The sequence below is a fragment of the Panthera pardus genome, unplaced genomic scaffold (assembly GCF_024362965.1).
Source record: "Panthera pardus isolate Hobbes unplaced genomic scaffold, ASM2436296v1 HiC_scaffold_7, whole genome shotgun sequence".
In the NCBI taxonomy this organism is placed as follows: domain Eukaryota; kingdom Metazoa; phylum Chordata; class Mammalia; order Carnivora; family Felidae; genus Panthera; species Panthera pardus.
This window is the reverse complement of record NW_026527002.1, coordinates 6,304,801-6,327,893: the sequence shown is the minus strand read 5'-3', so window position 1 is coordinate 6,327,893 and position 23,093 is coordinate 6,304,801. Positions and strand designations below refer to the sequence as shown.

Sequence of the window (23,093 nt, the reverse complement as noted above, 5' to 3'; positions counted from 1 at the left end):
GGGGCCCCACCTGCAGAGTGTCTGATTCGGTAGGTGTGGGGAAGGCCTGACGATGTGTATTTCTCACAAGTAATGCTAGTGGGGATCGCGATGCTTTAGAAAACCACATTGTCTTATTTATTAAATTATTTTGAGTTCATTTATTTTGAAGGAGAGAGAGAGAGCACACGCATAAGCTGGGGAGGGGAAGAGAGAAGGAAAGACAGAATCCAAGAGGGCTGTGCCATCAGCACAGAGCCCCATGTGGGGCTCGAACCCCTACACTATGACATCAAGAGTCAGATGTTCAACTGCGCCATCCAGATGCCCCCGTTTTCCTTCTTTAAAATGTACAATGTCCTTGGAAGAAAAAAGCATGCACAAACTTACCCCTTGCTAATTTCTTAATACCATTAGGGCTAAAACCTGGAGGTCCCAGGCTGTAGCCAGCTAAGAACACAGTCACAGGTTTCCAGGAATGTCCGGCCGGCTGCCGAATGGAAGCTACTCCGAGCACTGTGCGAGGGTTAAAAGTGCACAGGGCCTGTGTTTAAATCCCAGCTATGCCACGGCTTAGTTTGGGGACTTAGGCAAAGTAAACCGTGCCCTGGCGAACTCCTCCACAAAGGGGATGATGATGACGGTAGCTGGGGGGTGGGGGGATTTAATGAGAATTTATTAAAGTGCGTGGAATTCAGGAAGTCCTTAGTAGATGTCGGCTCCTTCTCTGATGTCTGCCTCGTCCTAGAGAAGGCTGTCTCCTAGACCAGAGCAAGCCCCAGGCTGCAGAACTGAACTCACACATCTTCCCTGCTGCGTGAAGAACCTTTACTGGCCCCTGGCCCCCAAGCTTATTCCCGCGGCAGCCCTCAGCATGAGGCAGTCCTCTCGCAGAAGCTTCCCGAGTGTCAGGCCCGGGGGCCCAGGGGCATGGCTCCTGCCGAAGGAGGGACTTGATACATATCATTGGCTGGAAGGAAGAAGAAATCATCTGCTCTTGTTGGAGAATTAAACCGAAGTACTACAGAAACCACCGGGGACATTCTAGCTCACACACAGCCGCGGCACACGGAAATCCTTCGTTCTCTGCGGCCTCCGCACGAAGAAGGTCTCTGGGAGTGTCAGCTCGGGATGACGGAACGGACACAGACGGTTGCTCCGTGAAGGGGCCACCCAGGGTGTGACGACTCTGCCAGGTGCTGTGTTGGGGCTCTGCACCTGTCCTCCCTTGTAATCCTCCCAAACGAACAGGGACATGGTGATGTCCCCTTTGTACAGATGAGGAAACAGACGCCCAGAGAGGTGCGGAAATATACCAAAGGTTATGGAGCCACTAAACGAGAGAACCAGGGTTCAAACCCAAGTGCATCTGACCCCAAAATCTAAGCTCTTAAAAATGTCGATGCTGTTATATTTCAAGTAATAGATGCCTACTTTGGGGAAGAAAGGGTCATCTTTTCATATCCTTTTTTGCTTCACACGTTTGCTAACCAGTGTTTTGGTTCTTTGATGCTTTAAAAGTCAGTGATGAAAAATCGCATCTCAAAAAAAGGAAGCAAAATCATGACTAAATAAGAATGTGTTAGAAGCCATATATTGAAGGACGAAAATTCTCTTGCTTTTGTGAACCCAAACTGGAAATGACTTTTCTGAACTCTACATTCACACGTCTGTCAGCGGAGTAGCTCCAACTTAAAAACACAAACTTAAGCAAAGTGGAGCCCCGCTGTCTTTCTCCCAGGCATGATCCCCGTCCTGTCTGCCCGGCTTCCATGAACTATGCCACCGTCCAGCCCGCCCAGACACGTGGGAATCATCCAGACGCTGGGATTCACCTCAAATGAAACCCCGCCTCTCTGGTTTCCCTCCAGCTGACCCCACTATGGCCCATCGTGTCCTGTCTGCAGTAATCAGTCTGGTAGCTTCCCCCCCCCCCCCCCCGCCTCTCGTCTCCTCCTAATCCACTGTGCAGCTACGCTGGTCTTTTGAAAATCCAAATTCGACGATGTTGCCAGGCTAACGTCCGAGGGCTTCCCAAGATGACCATCAGAAAACCTCAGCGTGGCCCCCAAACGCTTCGATGCTCTTAGACCACCCCCTTTCCTGAACTCTCTTCCTGCTGTCTACCAGCAGCCCTAGTGGTTTGGGAGACGTGTCACGGTCAGTGTGCTACTGACGTAGCAGAGAACTACTGACGTTCTCACAGTTCACGGGACTGCATGCTGTTACCCTTGGCACATCGAGTCCCGTCCTCTGGGATGTCTTCATCCCGTTGTGTTTCTGGTCATTTCCTTTTCACATCCTTAGTTCGTCCATGGCATCTCCTAGTTCCTGTGCCTCATTCCTGTCCCACCCCCCCCGTTGATGGCTCCCTCCGCCAGCCCATGTGGCACACCAGGGACTCCCATGTCTGTCTGCCCCCTTGACCGAGCTCCTTGACAGGAGAGGCCCTCATTTGTTGACTTGATATTCTTAGGGGCACGCAGGAGGAAAGAATGGGTGATTTTACAATTAGAGCTACAAGATACTAGGTTTTGAGATCAACCTGACCCCCTCGATTTTAGCTTTGGAGGAACAAAAACTGGGGGATGGAAACTTGATTGATTTCACTCATCTGATAATTTCTCTGCTATAAGGAAAGGACCCCCTAGGGAAAACCTACGCGGCCTCCGTATCCTATCAGTGATGCTATTTCTATTAAACTAAAAATACCTGTAAAAAAGATTTTGCTCAGAATAAGGGGATACTTTTATTTAAAGAAATGCTTACAGGGTAGAATAGTTTTAAACGGTGTTTACAATAAAATGCACAGACTCCCCCTCCTGGAGAATCTGAGGAAAGTCATGAATGCTTTTTTTCCCAGAAAAGGGCACACAATCTTTCACAGAGTTTAGGGGGCACTCAGAGCCCGCTTGTGAGACCACAGTCAAAGGCACCCGAATGCCATGAATCTGGGTGCAGCGTGTTCTCTATTTTGGAGTAACTGTAACCGTGTCAGGTGACCAGACCCTGAGGGGGTTCATTTCACCAACGGCCTCCTGGGAGGAAACCTCTGGAGTAGGGTACGTACCTCTTTCGGAGAAAGAATGGAAATGTAGTCTTCGTAGATTGTCCTCGCTTTCTCTTCGATAATGGTCTTATTAGCTTCCTTTTTCAGCTCCTCACACGCCATCCAGAAAAGCATATTTTCTTCACTGAATTCTGTTCGGAGGAACTCCCGGAAGGCATTCCTTCCCGCCGGGGTAAGCATTACCTTGTCGAACGACTGAGCCCAGGCGCTGACTTCTTCCAGAGTGGGGCTCGGGCTTTGGCGGAGACAGAAAGAGAAGGGCCGGGGGGACCGCGGTTACTGGTCTTCGCAATTCATCACCATCACCAGAAACGCACCTTTTCCCCAACCGAGAATGGAAATGGGCGCCTAGGAAGAGAGCGGGCGAGCTGTTCCCATTTCCTGAAGCCTCTGGCAAAAACACGTGAGTGTGAAATTGTTCTCGCTGGAGGGCATGGCCACTGCCGAAAAGTCGGGAAACCCAATCGCTCCTAGGATCGCTGCTGAGAACGCGTGCGTTTGCACCTAGAGGAGTCCCGGCAAAGCTTTAAAATTGTAACAGTGAAGAAAAATCCTGGAAGCAGCTGACCAGAACTCTCCAGTCCCCAGCGACAGGACTAAGGCAGACCTCAGCACACTGCCTTCCGGAACAGCAACGGGACTGTGTCTCCTTCGTGGTTTTTAACACTGGAAAGAGACGGGGGTGGGGCGCGCCTGGGGGGCTCAGTCGGTTGAGCGGCCGACTTTGGCTCAGGTCACGATCTCACACTCTGTGAGTTCAAGCCCCACGACGGGCTCTGTGCTGACAGCTCAGAGCCTGGAGCCTGTTTCAGATTCTGTGTCTTCCTTTCTCTCTGCCCCTCCCCTGTTCACGCTCTGTCTCTCTCTGTCTCAAAAATAAATAAACGTTAAAAAAAAATTAAAAAAAAATATTAAAAAAAAAAAAAAAAAAGAACATGGAGAGTGAAAACTGGGGAGATTTTCTTTCCTCCAGAGAGGGTGGGTACCTGCTTCTTTGGAAATACACCTAGGAGGTGTCACTGACCCAGGACCACCAGGGCTCTTTTCATAGGTCAGGGCTTAAGCTGCGATGTCCGTTTCAACGCCCTGTCCCCACCCTGCTCTGCACTTGTTCTTAGAGAAAACCCTCCTGCCCGGTGCTTAGCTGTCACCACTCAAGGTTGTGCTTATTTTTCATTTGGTTTTGTTTTTCAGGCACTTTGTTGTTTTCCTTACTATGAGTCCAGCGATGCAAAAACTTGAGAATCATGCAAAATCTGTCATTCTGCACCGGGGGGGGGGCCCTCCCATGACCTAGTCCGCCATGCTGCCGAAAGTTCTGTGTTCAGTTTTGAGGGGTGCGGGCTGGGTACCCAAAAATCGGATATGTAACTACTTGTCCTAGTTATTCATAGGAAACACACACTCACATATACAGAGGTTCGTGGTGTAAATTCTATCTCCCTTTCTTGAAATTGTATCTTGATGATGGATTACAATGACCCAGCAGTGAAGCATACATAAAAGCTCAAGACCGGAGAAAATGGGTTATAGAAAGTAGTCAGCAAACAAAAAAGAACATAGATGTTCAAACCATAGTTTCGAGTTTAGTTTCTAAATTAGATTCACTGTGTATAGAAGGATCCCATTTCAATACAACTGTGTATAAATGCATCGAAAATTCCTTTGAGGATATATAGAAAAACCACTGATGGCAGTTATATCCGGAGATCGGGGCAAGGTCTACAAAAAAAGGAAGACTGGGTTTTTACTGCAAAACTTTTGTAGTGTTGGGGTTTTGTTTCCATACTGGGTAGATTTTTCATCATGAAAAAAAAGTATTGTGTATGAAAACCTAAAGTAGCTGTCATAACTAGGAAAATTCGTTTTTTTGAAAATTTTTACTGTTTATTTTTGAGAGGGAGAGAGAGAGACAGAGTGCAAGTGGGGGGGGGGGTGGTGGGCAGAGAGAGAGGGAGACACAGAGTCCAAAGCAGGCTCCAGGCTCTGAGCTGTCAGCACAGAGCCCGATGCAGGGCTCGAACCCAAGGACCATGAGATCATGAGCTCAGCCCAAATCAGATGCTTAACGAACTGAGCCACCCAGGCGCCCCTAGGAAAATTTGTTTTGAAAGAAAATGTTTTAAAAGATGTTGAAAAGGTTATTTAAAGCATAATAATTTAGAGTAATCTGCATAAAAATCTTGGAGTCTTTTCAGAAAGGTTAATCAAACTGGTGTGGCTGACTAAAGTGTGCTAACTTATGTTCCTTAAATAGGAGGATTCAAAAGATACCTTTTTACTCCTTCAATTTAAAAAATATATATTAAAGAATGACTTTGAAAAACTTAAAGGCAATCGGTAGTAGACGTTTATTTATTTATTATTTATTTATTTATTATTTTTAAAATAGGAGAGAGCAGGGGCACCAGGCCGGCTCAGTTTGTAGAGTGTGCAACTCTCGATCTCAGGATCGTTCAGTTGGAGCCCCACATTGGGGGTGGAGCCTACTTACAAAAATAAAAATATAATAAAAATAATAAAAATATTTAAAATCAGAGGGAGCATATACTTTCCGTAGTACTGAAGAACCTAAAAGCAAAGAAGGCACAGTTCATGTAGCAAAAGCCGAAACCCAACCGAAACAAGCAGAAATTAAGGAAATAATTAGGAGGTCTTACCAGGATTCAAGGAATATGCTGGAAGAAGATTAAGCTTACCAATCATCATCAAAACAACTGACCCACTGTAACTGGATTCTAATTCCCCATTTTGAGACAGACCGAACCTGGGCCAAAATCCGGCGTAATGCTATTTTCAGGAAGCTTACTAAGTATTTAAAAAATTAAGAACAAATAGACAGGCAAAGACATATGAGGCAAATGCAAATAATAATGTCTAAGTAGAACGGGAAACACAAGGCATTAAGTTAGAAAGAGTCATTTCACGTTCTTGAATTTAATCGAGAGCAAGTAACGGCCAGCAAACATTGCGTGCTCCCAGGCTCACGACAGCAGCCACAGTAAACTAGTATTATCCCCATTCCACACACAAGGAAACCGAGGCAGAGTGTGGCTAAGTGCCCGAGTTCGCACTGGCAGGATGGGTACAGCCAGGCCTAGATGTGGGCATTCTGGTTCCAGACAGAAGAGCCTTAAAGCTTTGGTACAGAATACAACATACTAGAATACGTAAGATAAAAGTCATTTTTTAAAGTTTGTTTGTTTTAGTAATCTCTACACCCAACGTGGGGCTTGAACTCACAACCTCCCAGATCAAGAGTCACACGCTTTTCCAACTGAGCCAGCCAGGCGCCCTCGAGATAAAGGCTATTTTTAAACAAACTCATCAATTTTGCCAGATTTTTAAAAAGTATTTATTTATTTATTTATTTATTTATTTATTTTTAAAATTTTTTTCAACGTTTTTTGTTTATTTTTGGGACAGAGAGAGACAGAGTGTGAACGGGGGAGGGGCAGAGAGAGAGGGGGAGACACAGAATCGGAAACAGGCTCCAGGCTCCGAGCTGTCAGCCCAGAGCCTGACGCGGGGCTCGAACTCTCAGACCGCGAGGTCGTGACCTGGCTGAAGTCGGACGCTTGACCGACTGCGCCACCCAGGCGCCCCTATTTATTTTTTTAGTAATCTCAGCATCCAGTGTGGGGTTCAAACTCATGACCCTGAGGTCAAGAGCCTCACACGCCTCCAGCTGAGCATGCCAGGTGCCCCAAATTGTGGAATATTTTAATATGCTTCCCAGACTTTGAGAAATCTGGGTAAGGATAAAGAAGATAATGAAAAAAAAAACAAAAACCCACACACTTAAGTAACCTTTTAGGCTACTTGTTTTGTTGTCCCTTCAAAAATAAGCAATATAATACAAGACCTCTTTGAACACAACTTTTAGGGTATTTGTCTAGTATCTGTAATTATACAGGCATAATACCAAGAAAACGTATTAGAACAGGGAAGTGAAAGTAAGTCAGTACAGGAACAAGAAGAGGTAATTTGGGGTGCCTGGGTGGCTTGGTCACTTAAGCATCCAGCTCTTGATTTTGGCTCAGGTCATGACCGCGTGGTCATGAGTTTGAGCCCCAGGTCAGGCTCCACGCTGGCAGGGCAGAACCTGCTTGGGATTCTCTCTTTCCGTCTCTCTCTGCCCCCTCCTGCTTTCTCTCTCTCTCAAAATAAACAGATAAACTTAAAAAAAAGAGAATTTAAAAATCTGAGGGGCGCCTGGGTGGCGCAGTCGGTTAAGCGTCCGACTTCAGCCAGGTCACGATCTCGCGGTCCGTGAGTTCGAGCCCCGCGTCAGGCTCTGGGCTGATGGCTCGGAGCCTGGAGCCTGTTTCCGATTCTGTGTCTCCCTCTCTCTCTGCCCCTCCCCCGTTCATGCTCTGTCTCTCTCTGTCCCAAAAATAAATAAAAAAACGTTGAAAAAAAAAAATTAAAAAAAAAAAAATAAAAAAAAAATAAAAATCTGACATCATGGAAAGTAATTTTTGTGTTTTCTTCCTGACTTTTCTTCCCCAAAATACTTAAAACAGTAATACATTAGCTTAAGTATAAATTTATAGTTAAGAAAAAAACAGACCTTTAGAACTTTCCTGAAAACCAAACGTGTGTGTTTCACTATGGTCTTTTTACATTTTTTAAAAAATGTTTATTCATTTTTTTGAGAGACACACACACAAAGCACAAATGGGGGAGGGGCAGAGAGAGAGGGAGACACAGAGTCCGAAGCAGGCTCCAGGCTCTGAGCTGTCAGCACAGAGCCCGACGCGGGGCTCGAACCCACGAACAGCGAGATCATGACCTGAGCTGAAATCGGATGCTTAACTGACTGAGCCGCCCAGGCGCCCCTCACTATGGTCTTTTTAAAAGTCTGCTTTATGAAAATAGGATAACGTCATGTTTAGTCAAGAAGCATCGATTTATATTTGTGATTAGCAGGGATGAGATTAATAACGGAACTAATTTTTCTCCCCGTCACATAATGAATTCTGCAGAGAGAAAATGTGGTGCCACATTATGATTTGATGTTATTAAGTTGCAGTTAGAGGAATTGTGTGTTACAGTGCAAAAAAATCAAAATGATAAGGCTAGCATTCTGTCAATTTGGCAAGCTAAACAATAACGAGACTTTACCTTTCTTCACAGGTTGGAAGGTCTTCTCGTCTGAGTTCATGGGAGGCCCTCCTGGGTCTCTGTTCTTCTTGGTTTCTAACAGTAAGACTGCATGAAACAGGACATTTAAATGTCACTTGAGATCATTCTGTATCAAGGAATATGTTAAAAGTTTTATTTTTAAGTAATCTCTACACCCGTGGGGCTTGAACCCACAACTCCCAAGATTAAGAGTTGTATGCTCTATTGACTGAGCCAGACATATCAAAGAGTATATTTAAAAAAATTTTTTTAAATGTCTATTTATTTTTGAGAGAGAGAGAGAGAGACAGAGTGTGAACGGGGGAGGGGCAGAGAGAGAAGGAGACACAGAATGTGAAGCAGGCTCCAGGCTCCGAGCTGTCAGCACAGATCCCTACGTGGGGCTCGAACTCACAAACCGTGAGATCATGACCTGAGCTGAAGTTGGACCCTTAACTGACTGAGCCCCCGAGGCACCCTCTCAAAACATATATTATTAAATTTTTTTTAATGTTTATTATTTGTTTTTGAAGGAGGGAGGGAGAGAGAGAGAGCATAAGTGGGGTAGGGTCAGAGAGAGAGGGAGAGACAGAATCCGAAGCAGGCTCCAGGCTCTGAGCTGTCAGCACAGAGCCCGACGTGGGGCTTGAACCCACAGACTGTGAGATCATGACCTGAGCGGAAGTCGGACGCTCAACTGACTGAGCCACCCAGCCACCCCCATGAATATTTTAAAAAACTCCAGGTTACCAAGTAGAATTTCTTTCTTTTCTTGAAAAAGACTGACCCAGATTGGTTTCCTTAAGAAAACCAAAAGTATGATGCTAAAGTATTAGCAAAATCAATGATCATATTGTGGTCTACACTAATTGAGGGAGAGTTTATGTTTAGAATCGTTATTTTCATAAAAACATGTCCATTAGAAAGTAATAAAAAAGGTCAGGTTATCAGGATGTTTTGGGTTTTCATTTCATTTTTGCACCTTGAAAAAAAGTGTATGTTCTCCAGTCAAAATGGAGGTTTTAGATCTTCATAGGCACAAATACAAAAGTGTTGGAGAAAACCAGGAAAGCATACAATCAAAGTTTATTATCTTCCACGAGATTTTAAATTTCCTTATATCCTATGCATTTTTTTTTGTAGATTTATTCCAGTTATTTTTGTTGTTACTGCAAATGCAATGTTCCATTCCACCTAATCTCCTAACTGGTTACTGTTTGTACATATCAACTGATATGTACTGTTTGTACATATCAACTTTCTTCTTTTTAAGTGTTTATTTATTTTGAGCGAGACAGCGTGTGCAAGAGAGAGCACACAAGTGGGAGAGAGGCAGAGAGAGAGAGAGAGAGAGAGGGAGAGAGAATTCCGAGCAGGCTCCGAGCTATTGGTATAGAGCCCAGCATGTGGCTCAAACCCACGAACAGCGAGATCATGACCTGAGCCGAAGTCAACAGTCGGACGCTTCACTGACTGAGCCACCCAGGCACGCCAAGGCTCTTACTTTCTTAATAGCTTTATTGAACCACCGTTGACACATCATGAAGTTACTTGTTTAAAGTGCACAACTCAGTTGTTTGCAGCATAGTCAGAAGGTTGTGCAACCATCACTCCAGAAGGAAGCCCCCTGTAGCAACCCCTCCTCATCACCCCCCGCATCCCACGTCCCCCGGCCCCGGACATGTGCTAACCTACGTCCTGTCTCTGTAGATACACCTCTTTTGAATGATACAGCATGTTGTCTTTGGTGACTGCCTTCTTTTCACCTGGCATGTTTTTACGGTTCCTTCATGTTGTAACGGGTGTGAGCACTTCATGCCTTTTTGCAGCTTAACCACCTTCCGCTGTATGGTCATATGAGGTTTGCTATCCATCAGTCAGTTGATGAATATCTAGGTTATTTGCCCTTTTTGGCCATTATAAATAATGCCACTGCACACATTCTGTGGATGTTTGTTTTTCTCTCTTGGGTAGGTACTTAAGGATGGAAATGCTCTCATACGGTAACTCCATTTTTAACATTTTGAAGAGGTCGCAAACTCTTTTCCAAAGTAGCAGCACCATTTTACATTCCTACCGGCAATGTTGGAGGGACCCCGTTTCTCCACATCCTTGCCAACACTTGTTACTGTCTGTGCTTTTTATTCTCGCCAGTTCAGGGGGTATGAAGCAGTATCTCATTGTGGTTTTGCTTTGCATTTTGCTAAATGGCTAATGACATGGAGTATTTTTTCATGTATCTATTAGTTATTTGTACGTCTTCTTTGGAGACCTGTGTACTCAGATCTTGTGCCTGCCTTTAACTTGGTTTGTTTTTTAGGGGCGCCTGGGTGGCTCAGTCGGTTAAGGTCCGACTTCGGTTCAGGTCATGATCTCACGATTCGTGAGTTCGAGCCCCGCACCAGGCTCTGTGCTGGCAGCAGAGTCTGCTTCAGATCTTCTGTCCCCCTCCTCCCTCTCTGCCTCTCCCCTACTGTGTTTCTCTCTCTCTCTCTCAAAATAAATAAACTTAAAAATATAAATTGGTTTGTTTTTTTTTATTTTGGAATTGTTAAGAGTTCTTTACATTCTGAAGGCGATTCTTTTTTACACTAATTCTGTATCTTTCTACGATTTGAATTCTTTTGTGTTTGCATCAGCTGAGCAGTCATTCTCTTGGCATTTCCGAGCGTACTCTCCTATCTTCTGCAGATGGAGAGCCTTATCACTTCTCTTCCGGTTCTTAGGCCTCAGGTTGTTTTCTCTTGCCCAGCTGCATCAACTGGTACTTAAAATCCAACATTAAAACAGCAGGGGAGAACAGACATCTTCGCCTGGTTCTTGCTTTTGGGCAGGAATGCTTTTAGTTCCCTATTAATTTCAAAACGGGGGCGCTTGGCCGGCTCAGGGGCACGTGACTCTTGATCTCAGGGCTGTTGAGTTCAAGCCCCACGTTGGGGGTAGGGATGACTTAAAAATAAAATCTTTAAAACGTTTTTTCAAAATGGATTATTACTGTTATTTCAGTTTGCTTTATCTGACTATTGCCACTGTACTATCTTTTCTAGCCTCCTTATTAAATATCTTTCCTTTCCACTCTTTCTACCATTTTATAAAAGCAGTTCAGCCTATTTTCAGCACATCTGCTTTATGGATTTTCAGTAATGGCGTGTGTGTGTGCGCGCAGCTCTGTTTTTCTTTAATGCAAAGTCATCAGACGTGCGGGACGCTCCCGCCTTGTTGCTTCCACGATGCCAGTTTCAGTAAATAACAGTTTCTGAAAACAAAAACAAACTTAGGAGGCATCTGGAGGGTGTGCTGGCTGCGAGAGCATTAGTACCGCTTGACTTACGCTTCTTTTGTTACGCAGAAAACATCACTACACAATGGGTACGAAAAATCCAGGAGGAACAGAAAGGATGAATTTGACACAAGGTTTCTAAGAGGCCCGGAAGTTATATTGTGAATTGAATGACACAGTCTTCTTTAAGCTTTGACATTTTTTCCACGTCTCATTGTTTTTAGAAGTAGGAATATATATGTGTATATATATATATATATATATATATATATTTTTTTTTTTTTTTTTTTTTTAACGTTTATTTATTTCTGAGACAGAGAGAGACAGAGCATGAGTCGGGGAGGGGCAGAGAGAGAGGGAGACTCAGAATCGGAAGCAGGCTCCAGGCTCCGAGCTGTCAGCACAGAGCCCGACGCGGGGCTTGAACTCACGGACCGTGAGATCGTGGCCTGAGCCGAAGTCGGACGCTCAACCGATCCAGCCACCCAGGCGCCCCAAGAAGTAGGAATATTTCTTAATGAGATAACGTGTTCCTAAAAAAGTGAGAGGTATATTTTGCGTCAGTTTTTAAACCTGAGTTTCTTGTTAATTGTCACAGTAGAACAAGCCAAGAAAACGTTGCGGGCGGTTAAGATAGTTCCTCGCCATGTGGAAGAACTATTCAGTGAAACAAGTCCCATGGTTAGATACATTTTGGTAAATTTTTTAGTTCTGAAGAGGAAGAAATTCTTCAGTCTTCTAGAAGGGGAAAAAAAGGTTTATGTTTTAGGGATCAAGCATCTGAATGACTCCTTTCATAAAACGAAATGCCTTAAGGCCATGAAGCAGAATTCTGAGAGAATAACAAGGGCTTACAAAACATACTGACATTTACTCTTCTTAAAAATCGACTCTACTATGTATTAGCAACAGGGATAAATCGCAAGAGCATGTTGGGGGGAAAAAAATCAAGGAGATTCAATATTGAGACAGTTGAAGTTTGCTGTGTACTTTCTTCCGTCCCATTTCACCCGTCTACTCCAGAGAGAACCAGCATCCTGAATCTGTTCTCACTCCATTCATAGCTATGCTACTCTATGTATATAAATATATATAAATACAAAAACGTATTTCAAATTTTGCAAAGGTATTATTATACGATACGCACTGCTTTACAATCTGTCTTCTATTTTTAATTTTCCCTCCAGCACATGAATTTAAATGCCGTGTGGTATTGCACTGTAACTACACTGCAAAATATTTACCCATTTTCCTGTTCATGAACCTCATAGACATTTTCAGTTTTTGTCAAACAGATTCATGCTTCCATGAATCGTCTCATACGTGTCTCCTTTTGCATGTGTGCAAGAGCTTTTTTTTTTAGGGTAGAGTGTTACATTTAGAAGGCTATGTATTTAGAGGCGCCTGGATGGCTCAGTCGGTTGGCTGTCCGACTTTGGCTCAGGTCATGATCTCATGGTTTGTGGGTTCGAGCCCCGCGTCGGGCTCTGTGTTGACAGCTCAGAGCCTGGAGCCTGCTTCGGATTCTCTGTCTCTCCCTTTCTCTCTGCCCCTCCCCTGCTTGCTCTCTCTCAAAAGTAAATAAACATAAAAAAAAAATTAGAAGGCTGTGTGTTTAACTTTCATATATCTGATCCTTGTTTGTAGGAGCACAAGTGGATTATGTTTCCTGTTTTATTTCATTTGCTTATTTTCCTTATGGTCATTATGTTCTTATTTGTCTCCTGAAGTTCTTTCTTTATGTGCTCTAGGTTTAATTTCTTTCTTTGTTAAATCTATTGTAATTATCTTCTCCTAGGATGTTCTATCTGTTCATTTTATTTCTGATGTATTTTGTTAAACACATTTTAAAAACTGTTTTATCCAAATATAATTCATACACCATACAACCCCCAATTTCAGTGGTACCAGTCAGTGGTTTTAGTTTATTAATACAATTGTGCAGCCATCACCATGGTTTTAGAACAGTTCATCATCACTGTTAAATGAAGCTCTGTAGACATCAGCACTAACTCCCATCTCCCCTAGTCCTCGGCAACTGCTAATCTACTTTCTGTCTCTATTCTGGACATTTCACATAAATGGAATCATACAGTAAGTGGTCTTTTGTCTCTGGCTCCTTTCACCTAGCATCATCTTTTCAAGGTTTATCCATGTTTTAGCAGTTTTAATACTTTATGCCTTTGACGGTCAAATCCCATTCCACTGTATGGATATACACCACGCTTTGTTTATCCATTCGTTAGTTGACGGACATTTAGATTGCTTCCGGTTTGGGGCTAGTATTAATCACACTGCTATACATATTCGTGTACAAGTCTTTGTGGGAAATAGATTTTTATTTCTCTTGTTAGGCACATTTTAACCTTTTAATGTGGCCAACTTAATGGATCTTTTAAAAAAGTAATTCTTCCCAGTGCCCAGATCACAAAGATATTATCCTATATTTTACTCTCGGCCTCTCACCTTTAGGCCTGTAACCATCTGGATGAGTTGATCTTGTTTTTTTTTTTTTTTTTGGGTAGGGAGAGACTGATTTTGTACGTGATGTAATATAGGAATATGAGTCTATTTTTGTGGATTTGGATACCAGGTAGGGTGACCAACTTTCCTGGTTTGCCTGGACTCGTGGGTTTTCTGGGACGTAGGGCTTTTCACTGCTAAAACCGAGACATCTCAGGCAACTGGGTTAAGCTGGTCACCCTAATACCAAGTATCTTGGGGTTTGCTGAATAGTTTATTCTCTCTTTTGTCAAAACCACTTTTGTCCTATGTTTGTAGTTTTCTGTATTTCTTTTGTTGTCTTCCATTGGTGTGGAAACTACATGTTGTACTTCTGACTAATGAAGAATACCATTAATTTGGGAAGAAAATGTAACTTTGGTCTAAGTTACTTGGTTTGTCTACCATGCACATGAGATTATTTGTTTATGACTCTGGATTTATACTTTTTAATGTTTGTTCATTTATTTTGGGGGAGAGAGAGTGCGAGCAGGGCAGGGACGGAGAAAAGAGAAAGAGAGAGAATCCCAGGCAGGCTCTGCACCGTCGGTGCAGAACCCAGTGTGGGGCTCGAACTCACGAACCGCAAGATCATGACTTGAACTGAAATCAAGAGTCAGACACTTAGCCGACTGAGCCACCCAGGTGCCCCTGTATTGACACTTTCTAACACACAATTAAAGATGACATTTTATAGCTATATTTGATCAGTCTTGTGTCCATGATTGTTACTTGTTTCCCATGACTACCCTCTGGGTTCACTTTTTCTTCCTGACGTATATCCTTCCTTATTTCTTTTAGGGAAGGTCTGAAGGTAGTTGGCTCTCTAGGCCTTTGTATGTCTGAAAATGTCTTATGTTATCCACACTCTTGAATCATAGTTTGACTGACTTTTTCATTACTTTTCTTCCATTCTTTGAAGACACTGCTCTCTTGTATTATTTTAGTCAACGTTATAATTAACATACAGTGTTGTATCAGTTTCAGGTGCACAACCGAACAATTCAACACTGTTTCTCATTGCTCTGTTGTCTGTTAAACACACACACAATATGTGCTACGGAAGTGTTGGCTAGGGCGATGATGCCTATGTACGGCTTTATGATTTATTTGCCGTGGCCGGTGCCAGTAGAAGCCTACTCTGGGACCTGTGGCCACCCGCTGTGTCTACTCCATCAGTCCCAACATTGTTCAGGCCATGGTCTCAGCCTTCCGTGTCCCTCTAAAGCAGCAGAGAAGGGAGGGGTGACGGGGTAAATGGGAGTCTCACCCACACCAGGATATCCCTGCACGTCTCTCACACAATCAGCTTTAATTAGCTCACTGAAACTGATTAGCAGAGTGAAGGCTGGAAGGTGGGGCCTAAACGTAGTCCCTTCACCATTGGCGGGTATCCTCCCTGGATACCCACGTGTGGAGGGTGTGCCACACGTGCTTCTCCTCCGGTTTCCAGCCGAGTCCTTTAGACGCCCCTCGGGGCTGAAGCCTTGGCTTGACCAAGCCAGACCGCTCGGCTCCTGCCAGCCCCATCTCCCCCCATATTCCCACCTGCTGTATAGACCAACCACCCACCACCATGGTTCCATCAGTCCTTGGAGTGTCGTGTTGCCGGCTCCCATCTACCAGATCGGAACTTCCTGGAAGTTAATGCCGGCCCAAATCAAGCAAGAGATCAAACTCTCCTGGACGTTTAATTTCAGCCTCCACTGGCTTTACCCCAATTATAACGGTCCTGTCACTGTTCTCGATCAGTTACACTGTCACCTGGTCGTCTTCTCCACTGGGGAGCGAGGTCTTGGCTCAACATAAATTTACAATAACTTAATTTCCAATAATTTTAATTGCCTAAAGTCAGGCACACATTTGGTGGGCAATAAGCACTTTTCATAGTCACGATTTCAGAAATGCCACCTAAAGTTCCTCGATTTCTAGGTGTAAATTATATACACTTCTCCAGAACTTTAACAGGGACTCAAATGGTCAAGGATATTTTATATTCAAGTTGTGTCTCTCTCTTTTTAAGCAAACGCTGTGTATCTTCCTGTACCAGTAAGTTAGCTTGTGTTTTTACGTTTTTCTCTCTGTTAAGCATAGATTTTGACATTTCTCTTTATTAAAAATTGAAGTTGATAAAAGAGAAGCAGAAGATAAAAATCCATGCTCTCTCTACTTAACCTTTTAGACCCACCGTGACTTCGAACACTTCTACCAAGCCTTTATTACCAAGTAGAGTGCCTAAGTTCATTCCTTTCTAACCATCTAGTTACTGTTTTTGCCCCCAAAGTAATATTTTATCACCAACCGCCTTAGATTATTCTTTAGTTGGTTAACACACTAAACTGATTTCAGGGATTTGAATAGAAAGTCCCTTAAAAGCTAGGATACGTGGCCCCTTTGTGTGTGTGTGTGTGTATGCATATGTGTGCATGTGTGTATGTATGTGTATATGTGCGTATGTGTGTGTGGCTCTGTGTGTGGATGTGTCTGTCTCTGTGTATGTGCGTGTATGTTTATATGCATGTATGTGTGTACATGTCTGTGTGTGCACGCATGTATGCATGTGCATGTATGCGTGTACATGTATGCATATGTGTATGTATGTGCATGTCTCTGTATGTGTGTACATGTATGTGTATATGTATGTGCATGTGTATGTGTATATGTGTGTCTCTGTGTATATATGTGTATGTGTCTGCATGTATACATGTATGTGCATACATGTGTGCATATATGTGCATGTGTTTATGTGTCTCTGGGTATGTGTGAGTGTGCATGTGTCTCTGTGTACGTGTATATATGTGTGTCTGTGTGTCTCTGCGTATATATGTGTGTATATGTCTGTGTATGTATGTATGTGCATATGTGTATGTGTATATGTGTCTGTATGTGTATCTCTGTGTGTATGTGTATGCATATGTGTGTGTGTCTCTATACATGAGTGTGTGTATGTGTGTGTATGTGTCTCTGTCCGTATATATATGTGTATGTGTGTGTATATGTATATATGTGTCTCTGTGTGTGTGCATATGTCTCTGTGTATGTGTATATATGTATGTGTATGTGTCTGTATGTGTGTATATGAGTGTATGTGTGTCTATGTGTCTGTGTGTATGTGTATATATATGTGTGTCTGTGTCTATGTGTGTGTATGTGTGTGCATATGTGTCTATGTCTGTCTGTATATATATGTATGTATCTCTGTGCGTATGTATGTATATGCATGTGTGTCCCTGTGTGTATGTATGTGTCCCTGTGTGTATATGTGTGTGTATGTGTATATATGTGCGTGTCTCTGTGTGTATATGTGTGTGTGTCTCTGTGTGTGTGTGTCTGTGTCCCTGTGTGTCTGTGTCTCTGTGTGTATGTATGTGCGTCTGTGTGTGTGTATGTGTCCCTGTGTGTATATATGTGTGTGTCTCTGTGTGTATATGTGTCTGTGTCTCTGTGTGCATGTGTTTGTGTCCCTGTGTGTCTGTGTGTATGTATATGTGTGTGTGTGTGTGTGCACATGTGTCTATGTGTATGTGTGTGTGTGTCTATATGTATGTATCTCTGTGTGTATGTATGTGTCTCTGTGTGTATGTGTCTATATGTGTATAGGGGTGTGTACGTGTATGTGCATGTGTGAATGTGTTTATGTATCTCGGTGTGTATGTGTGTGTATATGTGAGTATGTGTATGTGTCCCTGTGTGTATGTATGTACCTGTATATGTGTGCATATGTGTGTGTCTGTGTATGTATGTGTCCCTGTGTGTATATATGTGCATGTCTGTGTGTATATGTGTCTGTGTCTTTGTGTGTGTATGTGTATATATGTGTGTGTCTGTGTGTGTATATGTGTGTGTATGTGTCTCTCTGTGTGTGTGTCTGTGTCCCTGTGTGTCTGTCTGTGTCTCTGTGTGTACGTATGTGTGTCTGTGTGTGTATGTGTCCCTGTGTGTATATATGTGTGTGTCTCTGTGTGTATATGTGTGTGTCTGTGTCCCTGTGTGTCTGTGTGTGTGTGTCTGTGTCTCTGTGTGTGCGTCTGTGCGTGTGTATGTGTCCCTGTGTGTATATATGTGTGTGTCTGTGTCCCTGGGCATATATGTGTGTGTATGTGTATATATGTGTGTGTCTCTGTGTGTGTGTGTCTGTGTCTCTGTGTATGCGTCTGTGTCGTGTGTATATGTGTGTGTGTATGTGTATATATGTGTGTGTCTCTGTGTGTATGTGTGTGTGTCTGTGTCTCTCTGTGTGTCTGTGTCTCTGTGTGTGCGTATGTGCGTCTGTCTGTGTGTGTGTATGTGTCCCTGTGTGTATATATGTGTCTGTGTCTCTGTGTGTGTGTGTCTGTGTCTCTGTGTGTGTGTGTCTGTGTCTCTGTGTGTGTATGTCTGTGTCCCTGTGTGTCTGTGTGTGTGTCTGTGTCTCTGTGTGTGCGTCTGTGCGTGTGTGTCTGTCGTCCTTCGGAGATCCCGTATCAGCGGCAGGCACGCAGTGGTGTTTGCACAGCTCGTCTAGAGGGAATCGCAAGCTGGCACTACTCAGGGGCGCCCCCTCCCGGTCGGCGTAGTGACGACAGGGGCCCAGGGCTTACCAGGAACAGCTACAGCAGCAGCACCAGCAGAAGCAGCAGGCGTTGGAGCCGCGGCTCCCCGCTCCGTGCTGGCCCGGCGCGGGGCCGGTGGTCTCCTGGGCCGCGGGCATCTGCCGTTTCCGCACCTCCGTCCGCTCGGATCCCACGGGCTGCAACAGCGCAAGGAGAAGGGGAGGGGGCGGTTACCGCCACACAAGGCCAGGGAGTCCGCTGTGTGGACCGCTGAGAAGATGCACTGTGTCTCTGCCCGCGTCATCTCCGCTAATTCTGGCCAAACCTGCTGCTTTTAATCCGTGAGTATCGCCAGCATTCACGCATGTCTAGCACCGGCCAAGCTCTGTGAAGAGACTGATGAGTGGAGGGTCCCCGCCCTAACGCCCCCGGGTCAGTGGGGGGCGTCAGACGAACACGCACATCACCTACGCGACCACGTGGCGGCGGGGTCTACGAGGAGGGCGTTTCTCAGCCTGGGCGGTCCCTCCGGGCTGAACCACAGGGGCGCAGCCACCGCCGATAGCTGAGTTCCGGATGCGCACGAGGCCAGAACACGGACGCGGGAGGAAGCCAGGGTGAGATGTCCCGCATGCTACCCAGGCAGGAGGAGGAATTGTCCCAAGAGGGAGGCCACAAGTCCTGAGACCCCACTGACAGTCAAGTCTTAACTCGCTGCGAAACCTTGAAGAAGATACCCCCCCCCTTGGGTATGCGCAAAGCCCTGGGCCTCTGCCTGCTAGTGAGTGTTGCGCAACGATTCCCAGGAAGCAAGGGAGGGCCGTGGCCTGTGGCCCGCTCTGACCTATCCTGGCATCTGCAGGGACGGTCTCCTTGGCCCACCTCAGTGGAGATCAGGCCACTGTAGGCGAGGTCTATGCCCCTCAACCTCTCCTCTTCCCGAGGACCACAAGAATGGTTGAAGGAGACGCGCAAAACAAGCGGCGGAAGAATGAGAAATTGCTGAGTGCGCTTTTGCGTTTGATACTATCATTCAATTGTTGGTGAAGTAAGAAGCAAAAAAAATACCAAAGCTACATTCAAGAACCTTAAATAGGGGGCGCCTGGGTGGCTCAGTCGGTTAAGCGGCCGACTTCGGCTCAGGTCATGATCTCGCGGTCTGTGGGTTCGAGCCCCGCGTCGGGCTCTGTGCTGACTGCTCAGAGCCTGGAGCCCGTTTCAGATTCTATGTCTCCCTCTTCCTCTGACCCTCCCCTGTTCATGCTCTCTCTCTCTCTCTGTCTCAAAAATAAATAAATGTTAAAAAAAAATTAAAAAAAAAAAAGAACCTTAAATAGGCCTTTGGGATTAAATTCTGCATGTGTTACTCTACTCCAGCACTAGATTTCTCTCTTCCTACTGTGACCTATTCTTATATTCTGTTGAACTTTGTCTTAATTATCATAGTTTCAGTGTATGTTTTTACACTGGGGAGGTGAAGTTCTCTTCATGAATTACAAAAAAAATTGTTTCTGGCTATTCAGGTCTTTTTTCATCCAGTTGAATTTTGGAATCAGCTTTTCAGAGTCCAGAAATACCATGTTGGGATTTTAATCAGGACCACACTGAACTTATAGATTTATGGGAAATGACATCTGCGGTAAAGTAGGCTTCATGCCCAGTGCAGAGCCCAACTTGGGGGGCTTGAACTCACAACCCTGAAATCGAGACCTGAGCTGAGATCAAGAGTTGGTCGGTCCACCGACTGAGCCACCCAGGCGCCGTGGTAATTGTTATTTTCTAAGAGATACTGATGCAACTTGCCTCATTAAAAAAAAAAAAAAAAATTCCCAATAGCTTCCCAGAAGAAGAAAGGATTATGACATGGTAATGTCAGTAGGTTTCAAGGGACTATGTTTCCAACATCTGCCAACACTGGGTCTCCCCAATCAGTACCTGAAATATTTGTTCATTTAGAGCCCGTCTTCTGTATATTTTAAAGGCTTTCCTCCAATAAGTCGTGCATATTTTTGACAGGTTTATTTTGAGTATGTTATAGATTAGTTTTTGCTGCTGTTGTAAACAGAAAGCTTCTAAATAGTTATTTTGGTGCATAGGAAGGCTAAGTGTTCTATACCTGCCTTCCTGCTGAATTCTCTTATGAATTCTAGTATTCTTATGAATTCTTTCTACTGATTCTCTTGGGTTTCCTAGTTGGATGATTATACTGTCTATAAATAGTCACACTTGCCTGTTTACTTTCTGTACCTTTCCAAGTACAAGCATCTTTCCTCTCCTTGGTCTTATTTCACTGGCCAGGAGTTTCCATAAATATTGAAAGTAGCAGTATTATTAGGTAACTTTGTCTTCTTTAATTTTTAAAAATGTTTTATTATTTATTTTTGAGAGAGAGAGCGAGAGAGCGAGAGACAGAGCATGAGCTGGGGAGACACAGAGTCCGAAGCAGGCTCCAGGCTCTGAGCTGTCAGCAAGAGCCCGATGCGGGGCTCGAACCCAGGAACCGTGAGATCATGACCTGAGCCAAAGTCGGACGCTTAACCGACTGAGCCATCCAGGCGCCCCACCTTTGTCTTCTTTAATGACAGCCCTTTGCCCACATGTGTCATGTGTGCTGGGGGTTTCGGGGAGAAGATAACTTCAAGGATTGAAGCAAACTTCCTCCTATCATTTACATAGTACAACATAAGTTGTGCCTGCCTATCTTATTAGTTAACATGTTTCATTTGTTTGTACATGCCTCATTTGTTAAATCTAGGGAAGACTTTTAACGATTTAGTGAGCAAACGCCGAGAGAACATCATCTGGTCACTCGTGGCTAAATACAGTCTTTAGAAATCAAAGGCAAATGTCATCGAAGTCTGTTACACGTTTTTGAAAACAGCTTTATTGAGGTGTAACAGACATACAGCCTGCACATGTTTAAGGGATAGAATTGTAAGTTTTGGCATGTACATGCCTGTGAAACCGCCACCACAGCCCAGACCACATTATCAACTGCAACCTTCCTCACACCCCGTGGGCGTCCCTCCCTCTGGCCCCTCTCTCCTGCTCCTGACCATCACTCACCTTTCTCCCACCATATGCCAATTTGCATTTTCAAACAATTGTATACAAATGGAATATTTTTCGTCCGGCTTCTTTCAATCAGCATAACTATTCTGCGATGGGTTATGTGTATCAATCATTCATTCCTTCTGTAAAAATTTCTGAGCAGTATTCCATTGTCTAGAGGTACACAATTTGCTTATCGATGTACCTACTGCTGGACTTTTGTCATATATATATATATATATATATATATATATATATGACATTGTCTTCTTTTAAAAAAATTTTTAATGTTTATTATTTTGTTTTTGAGAGAGAGACAGAGTGTGAGCGGGGGTGGGGCAGAGAGAGGGAGACACAGATCAGAGGCTCTGAGCTGTTAGCACAGAGCCTGACATGGGGCTTGAACTCACGAGCTGTGAGATCATGACCTGAGCCGAAGTTGGACGTTACCCGATGGAGCCACCCAGGTGCCCCAAGACATTGTCTTCTTTTTTTTCTTTAAATTTTCTTTTAACGTTTATTTATTTTTGAGACAGAGAGAGACAGAGCATGAATGGGGGAGGGTCAGAGAGAGAGGGAGACACAGAATCTGAAACAGGCTCCAGGCTCTGAGCTGTCAGCACAGAGCCCGACGCGGGGCTCGAACTCACGGACCGTGAGATCGTAACCTGAGCCGAAGTCGGACGCTTAACCGACCGAGCCACCCAGGCGCCCCGACATTGTCTTCTTTTGAACATGGAAGTCTTTCATCAGACAAGATGAGATGTGTATGTTGCTGAGATGATATTAAAATTTACAGCATGGGGTTCAGTTGGAACATGTTTCTAGTTTATTCTTCCACATTGAATAATACTTGATGATTATGTTCTTTTAGTATTTCTATTGGACTAGTCATGGTTGTTAACCATTTTCCTAACTTATAATTCCTTTCTTTTCTCAGTGTTCCACATTTCAATTCGTCTTTGTGGCTTCAACTTGGTCTCATAATCTATTTAACTTTTCCTCCATTTAACGTTAGAATCTCTTGTATGGTTTCTTGGAAACCTTACATGTGGTTCGGTAATTTTGACATCTTGAATCACTTAAAGCTTTGGATAAACAAGAAATATATGCTATTCCTATAAAATCTACAAATGACCTATGCCCTCTTAGCTCCAAAATTTCTAGATGAATAGCTGATGATGAATGATGGTTCAATAATTTTGACATCTTGAATCACTTAAAGCTTTGGATAAACAAGAAATATATGCTATTCCTATAAAATCTACAAATGCCCTATCCCCTCTTAGCTCCAAAATTTCTAGATGAATGGTTGATGATGAATGATGAAATCCTAGGTGAATGGTTTTCACTCGATTACTAGACGCTGGCGTGTCGGGTGGAGGGAGCAGTTAACCTTGACGATTTATGCCCTGCTGAGCCGTGGTGGAAGAGGAGAGTGTGAGAAAAAGCAAACAATGCTAATAAAATCTGAATGTTAAGGATCAGCAACATGTCGATAATTGTTGAAGTTGTGTCATTAACACGTGGACTGTGTTATACCTTCCTCTCT

General features: G+C 44.0%; 1 protein-coding gene and 1 long non-coding RNA gene across 4 annotated transcripts in view; one reads left to right on the top strand and one right to left on the bottom strand.

Annotated features, from left to right (window-relative positions):
• Positions 1-23,093, bottom strand: part of RGS20 (regulator of G protein signaling 20) — an 86,004-nt gene that overhangs the window by 1,214 nt on the left and 61,697 nt on the right. For all 3 annotated transcript variants that reach the window (XM_019435239.2, XM_019435240.2, XM_019435241.2), the window contains 3 exons: positions 18,539-18,687; positions 8,177-8,263; positions 3,050-3,284 (listed from right to left, as the gene is read on the bottom strand). In XM_019435239.2, the coding sequence (XP_019290784.2) occupies positions 3,050-3,284; positions 8,177-8,263; positions 18,539-18,687 (471 nt within the window). The remainder of the gene's footprint in view (positions 1-3,049; positions 3,285-8,176; positions 8,264-18,538; positions 18,688-23,093) is intronic.
• Positions 9,142-11,160, top strand: LOC128775340 (uncharacterized). Its single transcript, XR_008420064.1, has 2 exons — positions 9,142-10,541; positions 11,064-11,160. It is a non-coding gene; the product is annotated as an uncharacterized LOC128775340 (long non-coding RNA).